This window comes from Eurosta solidaginis, chromosome 4 (genome assembly GCF_040869045.1).
Source record: "Eurosta solidaginis isolate ZX-2024a chromosome 4, ASM4086904v1, whole genome shotgun sequence".
Taxonomy (NCBI): Eukaryota; Metazoa; Arthropoda; class Insecta; order Diptera; family Tephritidae; genus Eurosta; species Eurosta solidaginis.
In genome coordinates this window covers 461,708-483,090 of record NC_090322.1, presented here as the reverse complement: position 1 = coordinate 483,090, position 21,383 = coordinate 461,708, and the positions used below count along the sequence as shown (strand labels likewise).

At 34.0% G+C, this 21,383-nt stretch overlaps 3 protein-coding genes across 6 annotated transcripts in view; 2 read left to right on the top strand and 1 right to left on the bottom strand.

Moving 5' to 3' along the window:
• vex (somatomedin B and thrombospondin type 1 domain containing protein vexed) overlaps positions 1-13,568 on the bottom strand; it is a 71,496-nt gene extending 57,928 nt beyond the window's left edge. Inside the window, exon 1 of the mRNA XM_067779274.1 lies at positions 13,212-13,568. Coding sequence (XP_067635375.1) covers positions 13,212-13,335 — 124 coding nt within the window. The 5' untranslated portion in view covers positions 13,336-13,568. The remainder of the gene's footprint in view (positions 1-13,211) is intronic.
• Positions 205-5,343, top strand: LOC137248371 (uncharacterized). Of its 3 annotated transcripts, none has more exons than XM_067779254.1 (6): positions 205-1,154; positions 1,285-2,021; positions 2,501-2,744; positions 2,804-2,931; positions 3,109-3,334; positions 3,394-5,343. In XM_067779254.1, the coding sequence occupies exons 1-6, from the start codon at positions 600-602 to the stop codon at positions 4,585-4,587; spliced, it is 3,084 nt and encodes a 1,027-aa protein (XP_067635355.1). In that variant the 5' UTR covers positions 205-599; the 3' UTR covers positions 4,588-5,343. The 3 variants fall into 3 exon arrangements, with proteins under 3 accessions (XP_067635355.1, XP_067635354.1, XP_067635356.1); XM_067779253.1 differs by having other exon boundaries at positions 2,804-2,970; XM_067779255.1 differs by lacking the exons at positions 2,501-2,744; positions 2,804-2,931.
• Positions 13,569-19,893: 6,325 nt separating the features above from the next.
• Positions 19,894-21,383, top strand: part of mdu (meduse) — a 33,789-nt gene continuing 32,299 nt past the window's right edge. Inside the window, exon 1 of one of the 2 annotated variants that reach the window (XM_067779271.1) lies at positions 19,894-20,114. In XM_067779271.1, the coding sequence (XP_067635372.1) occupies positions 20,094-20,114 (21 nt within the window). In that variant the 5' untranslated portion in view covers positions 19,894-20,093. The remainder of the gene's footprint in view (positions 20,115-21,383) is intronic. The other variant, XM_067779272.1, reaches the window with a different exon arrangement.

Genomic DNA, 21,383 nt, shown 5'->3' with positions numbered 1-21,383 from the left:
TCAAAAAAGCTGAAACTAAATTTAAAACCTATTTTATTTTGACTATGATTATGCGCCTATATATATGATTTTGGTTTAGTACATTTACTTTTGATAGATTGGTGCATTGGTTACACAGGTTTTGGTAGGTATGGCAATGCTCAGCATCTTCACACTGGTAACTCCTTTTTATCATTATATATATTTTAGACTCTATGGTAGCACTGCAAAGAAGCGTCGGAAAACAACAAGAAGCGTAAATTTTATTGAACCGTTTATTTTTTGCCTAGCATCAATAATGTGCATAAAATGTTTTATTTTGTTTGTTTAAATCAGTCTATAAAATTTCCAAATTGCTATAAATATATCAACGTTAAGTACTAAAATCAAGTATAATAGTATAACACTATTAAACTAAAGTGAAAAAGTGAACAAAAAGCGGAACGTCGCTAACAAAACCTAACCTAATATTAGTGGAAAAAGCGGGCAAAGAAAACGTCAAATATTGCCTTTGTTGGAGCAAAACGACAATAAGGTACATAATTTGGAAATAAAGCGGTAGCGCCAGAAATATTGCGAAAATTTCACCTAAAAGGAAGCAAAGTTTTCATCATATTAGAATGGAGGTGGATGATGCTGCAGCGGCAACTAGAAATACGCCAGTTACTCGGGCTTCATCACCACGCTGGTTGGCAGAGAATGGCGGTGCTCGTACAGCCAGCCACCTTGGACGACGTAATGATACGAAGTCTACTGCATTAGTTGAGAAAATAGATTCGCCTAAAATGGAATCATCAATGATGCAAGCTACCACAGAAGAACATTCCGAATATAAAAACGATGATTCGGTCTCATTAGAGTTGGCATTAAAGTTAGAAGTGTCTGGTTCCGATGATGAAGATAGTCTTGATGGTGGTTCGTCTGTACCAACGAATTTGGTAGAAAAGGAAATGATGAAAATACACGCAATTAATACATCACTGAAACGCAAAAGGTATGATATTCGGCGATCTGGATCGGATGAATGCTTGCTTGGATTTGATGATCAGAGCGGAGAAGCTAAATTCATAAAAGCAGATTTGGCATTTTTCTTAAAAGCATCAGTTGAAAATATTGAAGAAGTTGAAGTAAAAAGGAACATTTCACCTCCAGTTCCGATAAAGAAACTAAAACAAGTAAGTTATTCAAACGTGCTTTCATGCACATACATGCATATAAATAAAGGTACATATTCTTTAACATTCATTCCCTTCTTTTATAAACATAAACACTTGTCAAAATGGGATTTTTTTTTTTTAATTTTAGTGTTCCAATGAACCCTCATCAGCAAAATCTCCAAAATCACATGCCGATGGAGAGAAAAAGAAAAAAAAGGAAGAAAATAATGCTGAGCCACTCTCTGGACATATTGTAGCAGACAATGAAGATATCGAATCTGATTCAAATGTTATGTTAAAAAATGTATGCGGAACAAATTCTTTACCGCAAATTGTAATGGTAGATAAGAAGCCCATATCAGCCCAAGATGAATTTTACAAAAAGCCATTTGATTTTGGTTGGAAGCGTGAACTTGTATGGCGTGCAAATATGGAAACGAGTAGAGAAAAAGCTGACGTGTATTTCATTACACCTGGAGGGAAGAAATTGCGTACTCGCAGTGATATTATACCTCTACTTGAAGGCGATCTGACAATAGATCATTTCAGTTTTAGTCGAGAGCCACTTGGTGCTGGACCCGAGTTTGAAATAGTTCGCAGTGCAAAACAGTCTACTCGAGCTTCTGCGGCTGCCGCTGCAATTGCTGCAGCGCCTACACCTACCAGTATCGGCAAGCGAATATCTAAGCCTAAGGCTCCTAAAGGTGCCAGTCCACCTCCACAAGGATGGACACCCACTCGAGCGCTTAAAGTGAATAATGCTTTACTAAGTGGCACTGCTTCGAATAAATATATCGCGGTTACTTCGACTCCCGGAACACCACCAAGTAGTCGGCATGCAAGTTCCAGTAGTGGCACCAGCCAAAAGAGTAGTAAAATTAAAAAGTGAGTACATACTTATTCACTACATGAAAATCACTTTTACTTAGATGTTATGGGCCATTAAATGTCTCGCTCTCATTCATATCACGCGTTTCCAAATTCACTAAAAGTATTTTTGTGTTCACGGTATTCATGCCATGTATTTCCACAGTTTATTAAGTTGTCGAAGTTATCCTTATTTCTTATACATATGTTTGTTTAAATTTTTCATTTTTAAATCTCTCGACATGATCTGTAAATTGTACCGCTTTTTCTTTTTCGAGCAAAGATAAATTGACTTTCAACCTATTCTGTAAACCGTAATCGTTTACGATTTATGAAAAACCCAAAAAAAACTCGTATTATATGCCATTTTGCAAACAGTTTTAAGTCGCGCAATTTACAGATAATGCCATAGTTATAATTTAGATTTGAGTAGTATTTAATTGATTTATGTAAGACGTTGGCAAATTTGATTTGATTTTATAACATCTGGTTTTAAGGGGAGGCGCCATAGCGAATCCATCGGTCCAAGCCAAGGCAGGATCGGTGAATACCAATTCCCGTTCAACACTAGATCCGTGTACAATAAATTGTTCGAGTGCACCTGGACAAGTTCCTCAGCTGAAATGTATTAAATGTCTTTGCTTATTCCATCACGAGTGTGTTGGCTTAAACCGTTCGAATAGCGACTTTCGTGTTGCTGGTGAAATATCCCAGACTAAAGGACGTGAATACACTTGCGAGGTGATTAATTAGGTTCTGTTCGCCTTTTCGCACTTTATATATTTTATTTGATATTATAGGCTTGCTTACCGGGAATGGAAACATCTTCTGGGACAAAACTTGTGACAGCACCGAAGCCATCCACCGTACGTCCTATTCGACTTGAAAACAAGTATCCTCAAACAATTGCAGTAGTAAAAGGAAAAAAGTATGTGATGGTTGCCAAACCTATTGCTCCCACAACTGAGTGAGTGTGTGCGAATGTATTGTCCCAGAAATCTTGTCCTAATTCCTCATCCTATCTCATAATACGAGAGCGAGAGAAATCGCACATTTAATCTATTATGACTGAGTTCCAACTTGTTTATTTATTTCTATTTTATAGGCACGTCAGCGATATTGAAAATGATTTAAAACAAATCAATGAAAGTATTCGCAATAATCGGAAACCATCTACTCTGTCCTTGGATGCATCTGTTTCTTCACATGGCATTCCATCAATTCAGATTGTTTCAGATCAATCAAACAAAGTTTTTGCTACGAACTTCTTCGCGAATGTATCTTTTGCATACGATGCATTACTGTGTATCCTTAAATACTTGAAAATACATGTGAGTTGAATAATTAGAAAATTTAGATAAACCATATAAAACTGAATATCATCTTTCAGGAACGTCCCAGAGCAGCGTCAGTGTGCAAATTATGGCATCTCGCTGCTAAGGACACATCGTTATGGCAAACTGTTCGAATGAAAAACTCTAGGGTTAGTAGTTGGGCTGGTTTTGCTGCTGCCCTTCGTCGCGGTGAAACTAAACATTTAGATCTTAGAAAAATGTTGGTGTCTAGTACACGTGGCGAAGAAATGTGGCAAGAGTTTTGTGAACATATTGGAACAGTTTGCTCATTGGAAATCATCGATTTATGCCGTTGTTCAGCTCGCATTGTTGAAAGTTTATTTCAAAGCAACAAGAATTTGCGTATATTAAACGCAGTCGCCGTTAATGATGACTCTATCTGCCTAGAGCATGTTGGAATGCTAACAAAACTTGAAGAGTTCCGCCTACGTACATGTGAACCTAGCGTTATAACAGGCAACTTACAATCACTGCAAGCTCTAACAAATCTGAATCAATTATCCTTAACTTCTATACGTGGTTTGGGTTCTAAAGGCGTAGAAGTACTTGGTGAATTGGTGAATCTAAATTCTCTGGAGTTGGGAGAATGTGGCGACTTTGGTTCCACTTTTGCAAGTGTTGTACTTCCAAAATTGAAAAATCTGTGCCGTTTGCGTCTTGAGAATGGACAGGAAACAAGCTGTTGTACATTAGAAATATTGGATGCCGTAGTGCAACTGGAGCAACTTCTACAGCTGGAACTTGTAAACTTCGATATTAAGTCAGGATTTGATGAGAAATTACAACTTTGTACCAACATTCGTAAACTTTTAATCATTCCGACATACATCTCCCAATCAGCGACAACAAATCATATTGTTTTAAATGCCGTACAACAAGTGGCTAATACATTAAGTGTATTCACATGGGGTGTAACTGTAGAATTGCTCCGCGTCACTGCTTTATATGTAGATCAATGTGAAGAATCGACTAAAAAAGAAAAACATCACTTTGATGAATGTATCCCGGTGCTGAAACCAGTACCTGGAGCACCGCCTACTGATGAAGATGACGATATTGAAGAAAGGGAAAACGCTAAAGAGGAAGCAGTGTCCAGTGACGTCCCACAAATTGAAATATTACCACTAGACAAGGTTGAGTCCATTCTTGGAGACAATTTACCGAAAACTAAATTCACTATTGTCAAAGTGCCGTACCATGCTACATGTAAGCAACAGCTCGTTGAGTGAAAACTAAGAAAATTTGAAGAAGTAACACAAATTAAATTGCGGATGACTTTAGAGTCTGCATTCATTTTCATTATCAGCGAATTATCAATACTATCTGATTTGAGAAACCAATTCATAATCCCATGTAAAAAATATGCAAATTTAATTTAAATTTTTATATTGAGAGGAATATTTGTTTATTTTGACCTAAGCATGGACTATATATCATTATATTTTAGTTTTCCCTGCAGTGGAATTGCCAAACTTTTTTAAGGATGTTCGCAGCGCTATATTAATGAATCGATAACTTTAAGGAATTTTGGTATTCAGTAACCATATTTTTCGATTTTCATTAACCTATGATTAACTATTTTCTCGGAATAGTAGAATATTGTTTAATGTTGTTAGTGGAGTTATCTTTGAAGGCACTTATTCCATCTTAGCTAAATATAATCATACCTTGAGCTTGCGTTCACTAGATTGTGCGAAAAACACTGTGGTTATCGCAATCGAAAAATCGTAAGTAATCTCGAAAAATCGCATATTTAAAAGTTAGAGAATTCCACTACTGAACTAAAAAGGATTTCAATACATTCACATATTTGAACTACTATGATGTTTATGTAGCTTATCAAGCTTTTCAGAACTACATAATTAATATGCTAGTTATTAGATATAATAACCTTATAAATGAAGTTTTTATTATTATCCTGTAATAATTTGAGTTGCAGTTTTACAATCGCAATAAATTGTAGATGTAATAAAAATATATAAGAATTTGTTTATTTGAAATGTGGTTGCGTATAAGAATATTGATTCAAGCACATTATACTTGTTCGATAAGTAACAGGCCGATTAAATAATTCAGTAAATTAGCTAATAAGTGATGCTAGCAGTGGGTCAAAGCTATCAAAGTTAAGGATTTTCTTCTCTACATATTTCGCCTCGGATATGCCCCCAACTCTTCCTAAACGCCCGGAAATAAAGGCGTTAAAGAATTCAAAATTAGCGGTTTATGGGGTCAACATATATGTAATACTTCTTTCTATATTGCTAATAGAAAATGCTCGCAATGTGTTTTGAATTCGAAATCAAAACAAGCCCAGCCAGCATTTGTTGAAAATATTGATCAAAAAATATTTAAATATCATACCCCAAGATGATTAAAAACGTTCAAATTTAGAAGAATTTTCTGTTCGAAAATTAACGTATCAGCGGGATAAAAATGTACATTAAATGCATATACATATGTAATTGTCCTATATTGCTACAAAAGGCTAGGTACATTTCCAAACATCGAGCGCCGAGATATTGCTGTTTAAACGTCAATACTCGAATGTACCTAAATTGAAATTTTTTCTTGTCACCATATAAGTAATACTCCTATATTGCTACAAAAGGCTAGGTACATTCCCAAGCAGCAGAGTGCCGATATATTGCTGTTTACACGTTTTTGTTTTTGTATTCAATAATCGAATGTACCTAAATTAGAATTTTTTCTTGTCACACTTATGCTGCTACAATCACAAAAATTTTATAGACTGTCTTGTTTTGATTTCGAATTCAAAACACATTGCGAGCATTTTCTATTAGCAATGAATATGATTAAATGTGATTATTTTTGAATAATCATTTATGATTCCTATTTCGAAACGCTTTTTATTCATATTTGATATCATTCCAACAAACATTTAGGTTAGAAAACGATTAGAAGACGAATCGAATTCTAATGTATTTCTCTAAGGTAGAAAGTTAGAGGACGATTTGCGAAACTGTCGCGAATTATAGCATTCTCGACAAAAAGGGGACTTCGTTCTCGATATCGAGAAGAGGGTTAGAATTCTAATCGCTAACGTCAAATTCTAATGAGTTTCTAATGAGAATTTTGAAGTGATCCGCAATTAAGTTTTATTTAAAATCAGCGAAATTTTCATTGTTTCATTATATCAAATACGTTTATTTGGTTTTACCCAGCAAACAAACAATTAAAGCTCTATTTTACAATCCCAGCAAACACAGTTTCTAACGTTAGAGAAATATTGTAATTTTACATTGGAATTCTAATGTAGTTCTCTAATGCATTTCGAATCGAAAACTAGGTTAGAGAACTAGGTTAGAATTCGACTGTGAAACGATTCGAATAACACTAGAAATGCGATGTTATGATTATTGTCACAGTTATCGATTATTTGCACGACATGATCACTCATTCTTAGACGGCCCATACATGACACAAAAGCCATGCGCAAATATAAAACGACGGAATTTGTGCAAATGAAAATTTTGACATACACGGTACAAAAACACTGCGCAATATTCATTTTTAATGTAGCGCAACAAATGAAACATGTGTTTTGATTGTATAAAAAAGGCACTAATTGTATAAAAAAAAACTATTTATTTTCCACAGTGCTGGTAATTCACAGTATAAGTCGAAAAACTCGCACCAGAAGCGTTTATTTTCCATTGTATTTATAATTTTATATTTTAGTTGCAAGACTAGCTCAACTCATTGCAGCACTGCGCAATATTCATTTTTCATGTTATATTATCAGAAACCACAGGTAAACTGTGTAAGATTCACCACACACGAAGAAAAAAGCATGTGCAATATTTGCAGACATGCGTAAATATCAAAATCGTTTTGATTTTAGCGCAGTTCTCTGCGCAAATAGCGCAACCAGTGCACACACCAGGCAAATCCTTATGCAAATTGGTAATTGGCACAAGGATACTTGAGCCGTGTAATTGGCGTATTAGTGTTATACAAACAAAATAAAAATAGTGGAAATATTACAAGTTGCGAAATAAGTTTTTTTATTTATAGTAATAAATACTAATAAGTGAAAATGAATCAAAAAAAGTTAAAAAAGGAAAGCGAGCAGATTATTGAAGTGTTATTTGAATGGCATGAAGAAAACGCTTCCTCATCCGTACCTCAAGCCAACGCTGAGCTCAATCTTTAAGTACGGTTTTAATTTATTATAATAGAAAAAGCCTTTGAAATATGTTCATTCTTGACACATAGGATTATAAACAAATAGATGTATTTGATATAATTAAACAATGAAAATTTCGCTGATTTTAAATAATTGAACTTAATTGCGCATCTCTTCAAAATTCTCATTAGAAACTCATTAGAATTTGACGTTAGAATTCGATTAGAATTCTGACCCTTTTCTCGATATCGAGAACTAAGTCCACTTTTTGTCGAGAATGCTATAATTCGCTACAGTTTCGCAAATCGTCCTCTAACCTTCTACCTTAGAGAAATACATTAGAATTCGATTCGTCTTGTAATCGTTTTCTAACCTAAATGTTTGTTGGGTATGTATTAAGAATGAACATATTTCAGAGGCTTTTTCTATTATAATAAATTAAAACCGTATTTAAAGATTGAGCTCAGCGTTGGTTTGAGGTACGGATGAGGAAGCGTTTTCTTCATGCCATTCACTTCAAGCACTTCAATAATCTACTCGCTTTCCTTTTTTAACGTTTTTTGATTCATTTTCACTTACTATTATTTATTATTATAAAAAAAAAAAACCTAATTCGCAGCTTTTAATATCTCCACTATTTTTATTTTGTTTGTGTAATAAATAATCGACAACTGTGACAATAATAATAACATCGCATTTCTAGTGTTATTCGAATCGTTTCACATTCGAATTCTAACCTAGTTTTCGATTCGAATTGCATTAGAGAACTACATTAGAATTCTAATGTAAAATTACAATATTTCTCTAACGTTAGAAACTGTGTTTGCTGGGATTGTAAAATAGAGCTTTAATTGTTTTAGAGTAATATTTGACCGCTTTTCACAGTTATTTTCGTGAACATGTTTCAATCGTTTTGGTTGATATTTTTGAATGCGATTATGATGTATTTATTCTTCATATCTCACTCAAAATAAGATACTACATAGTAATCTTATTTCATCAGCGGAAGTTAGCTATTTGAACCAAAGGTGATTCGCAAATAAACTTGACCGATATACACCTGCGACTATAACATCCAACATCAGCTATGATCGTCAATATCTTAAAGTACGATACAGTACGGGATGTTGAAGACATATCCAGACATATGACAAGAGTTTCACTTACCTGGGGTTCAAATAGCTCACAACCTTTGTATTGTCCAAATATTATGTATTTTCTGGGAAGCCGAAGGTGGAGAAATGGTTGGGGAAATCTTCGATCGAGCAGCATTTGCATTATATTTGCTTGAATAATATCTTAATAATAAAATTTTGATATATGTACATAATTTTTCTGAACTTCATGATGTGTGTATGTGAAAAAAATAAGATTTTTAATGAAAAGTAAAATTTTAACAAGTATAAAATTCATTCAATTTAGTCAACAAATAGAGTCAGAAAAGATTCAGCTGAATTAAAAATGATTATACATTTTTGATCACCTAAAGTAAACAAATTTGATTCAAATATGATTCCAAAATGTGATTGAAAAATTATATTCAGTTTTTGATCCTCAAAGGTAAGCATACTTGATTATTCTTTTTGTTGGTTTTTATGAAATATTAAAATTTAATCATCAAAGGACTTCAAAAATGATTCCAACAAGTGATCGAAAAATGCTTTTCAGTTTTTGATCATCAAAAGTATTCATATATGATTATTTTGGTTCAATTGTATGATGACTCATTATTTAGTCAGAAAGAGTAATCAAATTGTATTTATATGTAGGGAAATTCAAAATTTAATCATCTAAATGCTGAGTGGGAGACAGCCTTTAAAATTTTTGTGATTGTAGCAGCATAAGTGTGACAAGAAAAAATTTTAATTTAGGTACATTCGATTATTGAATACAAAAACAAAAACGTTTAAACAGCAATATATCGGCACTCTGATGATTGGGAATGTACCTAGCCTATTGTAGCAATATAGGAGTATCACATACATATATGGGGGCCAATAAGGCCCATAATTGACGTCAGATAGAGGCCTGTGTATGAGTCATATACGCAAAATGTGAGCTGGTTATGAGCCTGCTAGAAATCATATCGGATGACAGAAAAAGATAAATATATTCACTTCAGACTGCGAAATGAGCTCATAATGAGAGCAAGCTATCAAATTTTGGACTCCTTTCGGACTAATTTTTGACTCCAAATACTTTGTAGAAAATCCAAACCAAAATTTGTAATTTCAATTACTGAATTATAATTCGAGGCAGTCCCAATTCAAAAAATTTAATATAATAATATCCAAAACAGATACAAAAAAGGAATATTAATGGTATTTTCCCATAATAATATAAATATAGTTTAAAAAAACTAAAAAACACGCAAATATGGTGCCGTTTTAGTATCTACAATCCACTTAGATATTTGATCTTGATAGCACCGTAGCACAGAGGTTCGTGTCTCCGCTATTAAGCACAACTCGTTTTGTAGCGAGTTATTTAACCACTGCTGCGAGTCTTCAATAATTGCCGCTAGGAGGGCCTAACTCTCCTTTGCGCGCCTAGCCTAGAGAGTTACAAACATAGATGTTAAGTAATGATTAGATAATGCTAATGATTGCTAATTAACCTTCATTTGCGAAATTCTTTAATTCATTAAACAATTAGAAATAGTTCAACTAATTCCCATTAGATAATTGAAATTTTTTTTCTAATGGTAAATCTAATTGCAATTAGTTGCCATTAGCATAAAAAATTGGTTTACCTTTACAATTAGAAATTTAATTGACTTCTGCTAATGCAATTAGATCGAATTAGAATCAATTATTTTGATAAAGATAATTTTTTTTCAAAGAATGATTGAAGTGAACGAATAATGATGTAAATAAATATAAATAATTGATTCTAATTCGAGCTAATTGAATATCTAATTGCATTAGCAGAAGTCAATTAAATTTCTAATTGTAAAGGTAAACCAATTTTTTTTTGCTAATGGCAACTAACTGCACTTAAATTTACCATTAGAAAAACAATTTCAATTATCTAATGGGAATTAGTTGAACTATTTCTAATTGTTTAATGAATTAGAGAATATAAACCAATTGCATCAATTACTAATTCTAATTGGAATTTAACTTGTATGGTTACAAACAAGCATACATACAAGTGAAGCTAATATAAGCGTGTTAAAAAGGGTAAATAACGGGAACAATCCCATCTCTACACATAACCGTATTTTTACGGTCACTTTTGCATCCATACGATTCCGTTCATACGTAGAAAAAAGACCGTATAAGCATTATGAAACCTCGATTCGAGTTCGTCTGTTCCTGTTGTAATTTTTATACTCAGTTGAGCAGAACTCACAGAGTATATTAACTTTGATTGGATAACGGTTGGTTGTACAGGTATAAAGGAATCGAGATAGATATAGACTTCCACATATCAAAATCATCAGGATCAAAAAAAATTGATTGAGCCATGTCCGTCCGTCCGTTAACACGATAACTTGAGTAAATTTTGAGGTATCTTGATGAAATTTGGTATGTAGGTTCCTGAGCACTCATCTCAGATCGCTATTTAAAATGAAAATTTCGAAACACCGAAAAAGTGCGATAATTCATTACCAAAGGCGAATAAAGCGATGAAACTTGGTAGGTGAGTTGAACTTATGACGCAGAATAGAAAATTAGTAAAATTTTGGACAATCGGCGTGGCACCGCCCACTTTTAAAAGAAGGTAATTTAAAAGTTTTGCAAGCTGTAATTTGGCAGTCGTTGAAGATATCATGATGAAATTTGGCAATCACGTTACTCCTATTACTATATGTATGCTTCATAAAAATTAGCAAAATCGGAGAACGACCACGCCCACTTTTAAAAAAATTTTTTTTAAGTCAAATTTTAACAAAAAATTTAATATCTTTACAGTATATAAATAAATTATGTCAACATTCAACTCCAGTAATGATATGGTGCAACAAAATGCAAAAATAAAAGAAAATTTGAAAATAAGCGTGGCTCCGCCCTTTTTCATTTAATTTGTCTAGGATACTTTTAATGCCATAAGTCGAACAAAAATTTACCAATCTTTGTGAAATTTGGTAGGGGCTTCGATTCTGGGACGGTAACTTATTTTTGTGAAAAAGGGCGAAATCGGTTGAAGCTACGGCCAGTTTTTACACACAGTCGACCGTCTGTCCTTCCGCTCGGCCGTTAACACGATAACTTGAGCAAAAATCGGTATATCTTTACTAAACTCAGTTCACGTACTTATCCGAACTCACTTTGTATTGGTATAAAAAATGGCCGAAATCGGACTATGACCACGCCCACTTTTTCGATATCGAAAATTACGAAAAACGAAAAAAATGCCATAATTCTATGCCAAATACGAAAAAAGGGATGAAATGTGGTATTTGGATTAGGTTATTGACGCAAAATATAACTTTAGAAAAAAACTTTGTAAAATGGGTGTGACACCTACCATATTAAGTAGAATGAAATGAAAAAGTTCTGCAGGGCGAAATAAAAAACCCTTGAAATCTTGGCAGGAATACTGTTCGTGGTATTATGTATATAAATAAAATATCGGTATCCAACAGATGATGTTCTGAGTCACCCTGGTCCACATTTTGGTCGATATCTGGAAAACGCTTTGACATATACAACTACCACCACTCCCTTTTAAAAGCCTCATTAATACCTTTAATTTGATACCCATATCGTACAAACACATTCTAGAGTCACCCCTGGTCCACCTTTATGGCGATATCCCGAAAAGGCGTCCACCCATAGAACTAACGCCCACTCCCTTTTACAACACTTATTAACACCTTTCGTTTGATACCCATATTGTACAAACGCATTCTAGAGTCACCCCTGGTCCACCTTTATGGCGATATCTCGAAAAGGCGTTCACCTATAGAACTAAGGCCCACTCCCTTTTAAAATACTCATAAACACCTTTCAATTGATACCTATATCGTACAAACAAATTCTAGAGTCACCCCTGGTCCACCTTTATGCCGATATCTCGAAAAGGCGTCCACCTATAGAACTAAGGCCCACTCCCTTTTAAAATATTCATTAACACCTTTCGTTTGATACCCATATTGTACAAACGCATTCTAGAGTCACCCCTGGTCCACCTTTATGGCGATATCTCGAAAAGGCGTCCATCTATAGAACTTAGGCCCACGCCCTTTTAAAATACTCATTAACACATTTCATTTGATACCCATATCGTACAAACAAATTCTAGAGTCACCCCTGGTCCACCTTTATGCCGATATCTCGAAAAGGCGACCACCTATAGAACTAAGCCCCACGCCCTTTTAAAATACTCATTAACACCTTTCGTTTGATACTCATATTGTACAAACGCATTCTAGAGGCACCCCTGGTCCACCTTTATGGCGATATCCCTAAATGGCGTCCACCTATAGAACTATGGCCCACTCCCTCTTAAAATACCCTTTAATACCTTTCATTTGATACACATGTCATACAAACACATTCCAGGGTTATCCTCGGTTCATTTTCCCACATGGTTATTTTCCCTTATGTTGCCACCATAGCTCTCAACTGAGTATGTAATGTTCGGTTACACCCGAACTTAACCTTCCTTACTTGTTCTAGTTAGAGGGGTGAGGAGGCGTGGCACCGGGTACCGAGTTACCCTAGCCATCTTCCTTGTTGTAACTATAAAGACACTCACCGAAGGTAAAAAAGATGCTTGTATCCGTTTTGGCCTCGCATAGAGCGCGCTTATCTGTCAAACTCGAAAATTTTGTGTAATCGTTCAGTTTGACCTTAACTCTTAATTTAACTTTTTCAAACATTTTTTTTTACATAAACTTCATTAATTTAGACGGTCTTTCCTCTTTTCGATATAACCTTAATCGCGTTAACACTCCGAGTGTATTTGTGTCATCAAAAATTTCTCAGCGAAAATACATCTTGCAGAAATTAAAAGTAGCACGACGAAAGTTGGAGGAGAAACTCTAGTGCCGTGCAACAGTGTCTATGGAATTTATTCTATGAAACAAAAATTCGGAAGATCTTCTTATATACTACCGTATTCGGCAGACTTTGAAATACTCGAGAAATGGTTTGCTTACATTTAAAAATTGAGCCAAGCTTCCCCTTCCCTTCTTCACTCTATCTCTCGTACTTTATCCTTTATTTCTCCTGCTTTTTCTTGTTCATCCTTTATGCCATTTATTCCGTTCCCAAACTCAAGCCCATTCCCTCTGCCTACTCCCTCCCTTTTCCACTCCTATTTCCTCTACCACCAAAATGCAAAATATTGAATACTTGCTAAAATAATTGCGCAGACTCGCTTTAACTTTTTCTTAATAAGGGTGTGGCACCGCCTACTTTTCCAAAATTTAACACAGATTAATATATAAAGTACATACATTCGAACATCAAGAGTTTGAGCAAAGCAGACTCGGAGTTTTTGGCAAGCTGAAATTTGTATTGCCTCGGGCGTGGCTTGTCCACTTTTCCAAAATTTGTTGTTAATTTAAACCACTCAAGCTCTCTTAAACACAGAAAAAGAATTTCATCAAAATCGTAAAATTTTTTAATAGGAGTTCAGAGCCCATATCGTGTTATACGATCAGTGATCGAAATCTATTTTTAAATCGCAATGTCTCTGAAATGGGTAATCGGATTAGGGAAATATGTAAAATGGGGGCTACCAGTACTCATTAGATCCATAACTTATTATTATTTTTACGAATCTTCTGGAAGTTTCTTATTTATCGTTTGAGTGAAATTGCTTTTATAGTAATTTTCATTCACTGGAATCGAAAAATTCGCTACGATAATCAATCTCGAATGCTCAGATTAAATCTCATTCTATTTTTCGCATGCGACAGAAAGGATGCCAGATTTTATTTTAGCTGTGTTTGCTTTTTATGTTACATATATGCACTTAAACTTTATATGGACTGCTAAGTACATAACTTTACAGTTATGAAATTGTTGCCCTGAAAATAAGTACTGCTAAATTTCAGTATGCATTATACACAGTTGCAACTGAAATGTGTCGCTCCCTTTTATCTCTATACTATTCCCCACTTCTATGACCGAAAAGTGTGTGTCCACGATTCATCGCAACCGGTTCAGCCCCGCTATTAAGCACAACCCGTTTTGTAACGAGTTATTTTGCCCCTGCCGAGAGTCTTCAATAATTGCCGCTAGGTGGGTCTCCTAACATTGACTTAGTGATGATAAGCGTTTTGTAGATGTATACACATGTAAAAAAACGGTTTTTGCCTTTGATAACTAAAACAAAGAGGATAAATACAATAAGAGCCGTCACTCGTTATTTTTTTGGCATTTACTCGATGTATACTGAGAGGTAGTCGCTACTTTTTTTTTGGGCGAGATATTTATAAATATCTTCTATACATTTTCGTGGGGTACTTGTGTTTATTTTTCGACTGTATTAAATTAATTAATTTAATTCTCTTTCCAAAAAGCACAGTTGCACAAGGGGCCTATACGGCATGGATAAATGCGAGACAATTAAAAATGTCTCTCTCAGAAAACATTCGGCATCAATTTTTTCAATTTCCAGCGAGATACTCGCCACAAAATAACGAGTGACGGCTCTTATTGTATTGACCAAAGAGGATAATACAATAAGAATCGTCACTCGTTATTTTTATACATCGAGTAAATGCCAAAAAAATAACGAGTGACGGCTCTTATTGTATTTATCCTCTTTGCTTTGACTAAAACAGAAGTAAATAACAAGTAAATTTAAAATCAATCTTTCGGACGTTTTTTAAGGTAATTAATATTTTTATAAGCATTTCGCTTTTGTTTGCTATGATTTATTTTTGTGGCTGGCGCATTCAAAATAATTAAGTAGCCAAAACTTGGTAAGTCGGTTGTCGTCAAGCTTTGTTTGATTGTGGTATGTAGCCTCCGTGTTCAATGTAATCGGGCTTAATGGGCTGAATTGTAGTGAACATCCGATGCATTTAACCACTGGAGATCAGTGTTGCCAGGAAAAACATTTCTTGGGGGCTAGAATCTAGAAAGAAAGTGCTAGAAAGAGCTAAATTTCTTCAAGAAAATCCTAAACCCGTTGCAAAAAGAGCTAAAGTATACATATGTATATTTTTCAATGTAAGTTTTCACATTTATTTCAAATCAAACTTAAACAAAGTTATAATAAAGGTACAATAAACTTTTGTAACTCATTTTATATTTTTTAACAACAAAAATACGTTTTATTTTTTAACTTTTGTTTTGCCATTTGGCGGTAAGGTATCGTGCGATATTTAATTTTATGTTGGGATGAGATATGTATGAAGGGTCTTAGACTTCAAAATCTATGATTTCGTCCTTAGAAGATGAATTATTATTATTGCTACATTCATAAATACTTTTTGTGTTCATAAATTTTAAGAGGTTATTGTTTATTTCAAAGTATTGACAGCATTTATTTAGCCGTTTAAGACCACTTCTTATTGTCAGAAGTGAATTCAACATAACAAAAATCATTTTGTTTCTGTGTTTGCTTTTAATTAAAGTCATGTTTGAAAACGATCTTTCAACTTCAGCACTACTTATTGGAAGCAAAAGAAATATAAGCACAAAATCTACAAGCTCCCGGAAACGGTTTTCATTTAACGCATTCTTAAACTCTTTTTAACCTCAAACCAAAAACTTAAAGTTAAGTCACATTTTTCCAATTTTGGAGATAGATATTCTTCCACTGCATTTCTAACCTAGTTATTTCATCAGTGCTATACTTGTTTTTTCATTTGTGAAATATGAAAACAATTGAGGAAGGAAAATGACGTAAAAATTGCCCATAAAAAACAGCTGAACTAATGTTTACATGCGCAATGCGCCGCCTTCTATAATTCCATCATGACAGTTCTCAATGTGTTTTCAACTGAAAAGAAATCTATTTTGCTAAGCGTTTCTATATTTTGCGGCAAGCGTTGCCTTCATTGCTCTATTAATTTAATTATGAAGTCGCGACATATGTTACGTATCTTTCTTTCAATGAATTCGTCTATACATTTATCTTCTTCTTTAATTCGTATATATTCTTTAAAGGTATAATGAAAATAAGGTACGGGAGAACAAAAATGTATTATAATCTGAAGTTAAAGGGTCGAAACTCTTAGAAGCTGACACTATGCTGTTGCAAAACCTGGAAAAGCAAATGTACAACCTCATGGCACAGTTTATCGATTCAAGTTTTTGTTATTAGTTGAGCACCGAGTTGCAACATCATACATAACGAATAAAATAAAATAAAAATTCGACACACATAAACACATTACAAACTTCACAATAAGTATTGCCGAAATAGATTTGGAGCCAAAAAGAAGCAAACATTTTAAAAAGAGCCAAAAAAAAAGAGCTAAGAGTTAAACCGGAATTTATGGACCTAAACGCAAAAAAATATAGATTTGGCTCCAAAAGCACCATAATGGCAACACTGTTGGAGATTCATACAACCCTGCAAAAATTGTTGGATTACGTGTTTCATTTTCGTCATGTTGGAGTACTCTAACAATACTCCTTTGCAACGCGTTTGCGGACCACCATCAGCCGATCATTGCTCGTTTTTTAACGACCGTGATCACGACACGATGACGATCGAACAGAGTTGCCAAAAGTAAAATATTGCATACAAATAACTGATAATAAAATTTTACTATGGCAACTCTGATAAAATGCAACCGCGCGCTGGTTTTATGTATACATACTATAGTATAGAGAAATATTAGTTTCTTTATTCACGCAAATGCTAAATAACATAAGAATATTCGTAGTAAAAAATATAAAAGTTGTATTGCCCCTCTTCATTTACCTTCATTTTAAATTAAATTCACTCCGATAATTCTTTCCGACACAATTCCTCTTTAGTACTTTGGCATATGATCCTCTGTGGGTGCTCCATGGAGTACTACAGTGAAAGTACTTTGGAAAGTACTCTCACGTATGTACTCTATGGAATACTCACAAACAAAGCGAGAGTGGGATCACCTACTCCTCTCCTAGGACATCGCAATGTTAATTGGAGCACATTTTTTGTATGAATACAGATTAGTTTTGGAATACTCCTATACTCCCAAAGGAGTATTCGTTACATTATTTATGGAGTACTCGCGTTTTTTGAAGGGAAGTCGAATTTTTGAAAAAAACGTTCACAATAGTAAACAGCCTCGATCACCTGCCCAATCGCTGTTCGATTACCTTAATCATTTGTTTTTCAGACATTTTTGTAGACCACTGTATATTGCATTACTTACATATTTTAAAATGTTTACTTAACTGGTTGCTCATATTTCATTTATTAACTAGATTTTAGAAATGAATATTACTATGTAGTCTGATTTTCTGTATAAGCATTTAAAAGAAAAGCTGATTTGAAACACAAATGACACTTCAATTTAATAACCGCGAGCAAAAAACCAGCATTTCCTCCATTCTCTGGCCATTCGCGACAGCCATTCTCCCTGTCAGCTATTATTTGACAGCAAGGTATGGCAATGGAGGAATAGAAAGATTTTTCACTTGTATGAATTCACAATGCATTTAACATACATGTGTAGTTGATTTCAAAATTAAGGTTGACCACATTAAAGTCGCCTGTACATACCGCCACATACACTTATGAGGATCGCTTTTTCGACCCTGCATAGGAACACGAAAATTAAGCACGAATGATCCTATCGCCACGTTCAATCTAGTCCTATTTTAAACAAAAGAAACTAAAGCGGAAGTACATACATAACCAGCAATATGAATAAAAAGAAGGTAGTAATGCAGGTAGGAGCAGTTTCATAAATGATTTTTTATTGCTTTTTACGGATGGCACTTCTTACGGATCTATTTACATACATACGACATGACATAAAACGAATTTTAAATGTTGACAAGAGTCACATTTTAAAATATACGATGTTTGTTGTAATTATGTAGCCAATGATTGACCGCACCTTGTATTTGTCCAAGGGGAAATTGCAATGCATTAAACTTTACGTAATTGTGAATTCATACAAGTGAAAAATCTTTCTATTTCTCTATTGCCATACCTACCTGTCAAATAATAGCTGACAGGGAGAATGGCTGTCGTGAATGGCGCATTTGCCCAAATCAGACTACGTATTAATATATTTATATTCATTTCAAAAATTTGGTTAATAGATAAAATATGAGCAGCCAGTTAACCGAACATTTTAAAATATGCTAATAATGCAAAATACCAGTCGTCTACAAATATTTTCGAAAAACACTATTGAGCAAATGATGTAAGTAATCGGAAAGCGATTGAACAGGTGATCGAGGCTATTCACTATTGTGAATGTTTTTTTAAACATTCGCCACTTGCAGTGTTGCCAGTTTAGCCTTTTCGAGGCTAGATTTAGCCTTTTTTTTTTGCCTTTAGCCTCGAAATTTTGTGTTTAGCTTCGTGACTTTTTCTAGCCTTTTTTACTCCGAATATATTTTTAAAAATTTCTAAAATAAAATAATTTCAATAGTTCCTGTGAACACCTAATACCTAATAATATGAGTTCTCTACAAAAGATTAATTATTTTTCTGCTGAAAATTCGTTTAAAATTTCAAAGCCAGATGTATTTTCTTACTTTGAAAAAGAGAAGTATAGTTATTCTTCAAGTCAAATAGCATTAATAGAGCTGCAGTGGCGAAAACTTATAACTATACAATGGAAAAATGTACACTCCACGATGGAATTTTGGTCGGAAGTCCGAGAACATAAAAATGCATTAAACGAACCTCCTTTTTTAGAACTTGTCGAATTCATATTTAGTTTTTTAGTATTACCACTCAGTAACGCGGAGGTTGAAAGAGTTTTTAGTGGCATGAAAATTCTGAAAACAAAGGAACAAACTAAAAATTAAAATGTTTAATGCGCTGCTTAATATTAGATGCTCGTTGAAACGCTTATTAAATGTTGTAATGACTTTGAAATTAGCTATGATCTCATATCTATGGTAAATAGCCAAACTTTATACCCAGACATAAGCTCTTCTAATTCTTCGGACGGGGAATATTTTATATAAATAATTAGTTTGTAATATTTTTTTTATGTATATACACATATGCAATCATTTAAAGTAATTCCATGTGCTAGTCAAAGAAAATGTGCCTGATATGTTTTGAAACAGGAAGTTATGCTTAAGTTATGTTCATAAGTTTTTATATAAACAAAATTTTATGAATTAACCAAAAAATTTCTGGCCTTTTTTTAGCTTCTTTTTTTCAAAATTTAGCCTTTTCTAACCTTTTTTTTGCCAATCTAGCTTCTTTTTTTTTGCATCACCTGGCAACACTGGCCACTTGTATGAATTCACAATGCTTTACGTTGATGAAGTTGAATTGGTTAATTTGGAGTATGAAGTTGGCTTTTAGTTCGTTAACAGCTTTCGTTACATCTCGGTGATATCTGCTTCAAATATGCGGTCGTTTTTAAGTATATTACTCAAATAAAACACAATTTTTAAAATATTGGGTATTTAGCGATTCAAATATTAAACAAAAATTTATTTATTTGATATTTACTGTTTTTGAAATTAAACTGCTGTTGTAATAATGGGTCAAATCAAAAGCGAGGTAAGCATCGTCTCAGTTGGAAGATCTTCCGTGATCTTGACTTATACCTAAATTAAGACGAAGGAAGCAACATGTTTGCCGTTATTGTTTTTACACACATACATAAGTACATATATATTCTTATGTATTTACTTGCATGCAAAAGTTAAGTTTTGCGCTTTCACAGGTAGGATTTATCGGGTCAGCATTTTTTGGACAAAACCTTTGATTAACAAAAAGCAAGGGATACATACATATGTATGTAACTGCACTAAAGCCTGTGTATGATACAAACTTATCGACATAAATGAACATTTTAGTATATCGAGATAAAAAGCGGATACATACATACCTACATTCATATAGATATGTAGATTATACATACATATGTACATATGTTCGAATATTTCAAATCCAAGTAAAATGGTTTAAACAATAATTTACAGAAAGAAAGCGCGACTGCCCGTGGTACATGTAAATGTACCTGAAATCTTATTATTAAATGACCAATGACCTCTGCCTTTCCGTCCTATAAACTGATCAAGCTGATATGTATGTACAACATACCTGTATATTAGACTGATATTTTTAGACGCGTATTACCAGTCGACCGCTGTTCTAGACTTTTGCCAAGAAACCGTCCACTAATTTCTCTATCAAATTCTTATATTGTTTTGGTGTAATGTATCTTTTAAAAACTACACTGTATAACAAAGAAATAAAGGAAGGACGTACCAAATCTGGAATAACTACTTTTTCTGTCACGGATGGGACAACGGTAATACTGTTTAGTAAATAGTAAGAATATAGCGGTTATAAACCTTCTTATTTAAATCAGCTTTATGGCGGAACCAAGCAAGGTCGTAGCAGGACGTTATACATATAGGTAAACATAAATAAAAATTCCATGTAGGTACTTTGGTTTTGTATTCCGATGAACTAAAGGCGAAATTGTACTACACCCAAGTTGGAATTGTCAAATCATATTAAAAAAGCTGATTTCCGCCACCTGTATGGTTCCGCCATGATTAAAAAGCACTGAGTTCGGAAAGTGGTAAACAAAGTGTGCTTATTAAAAAGTGTGATTGAATTTGACACTTCTCTCATAAAGAACTCGCAGCTTACAAGGCCTTGTTTTTGTTGTTGGAGCGATAAAGACACGCGCCGAAGGTTTTCAGGAGTGTTCTCGATGTTTATGGTCCATTACCGAACATAGATCCAGGGCCCATATTACGTGTTTCGTTCCGTAATCGAAATTCATTTTTTAAATCACAATAGCTCTGAAATGGT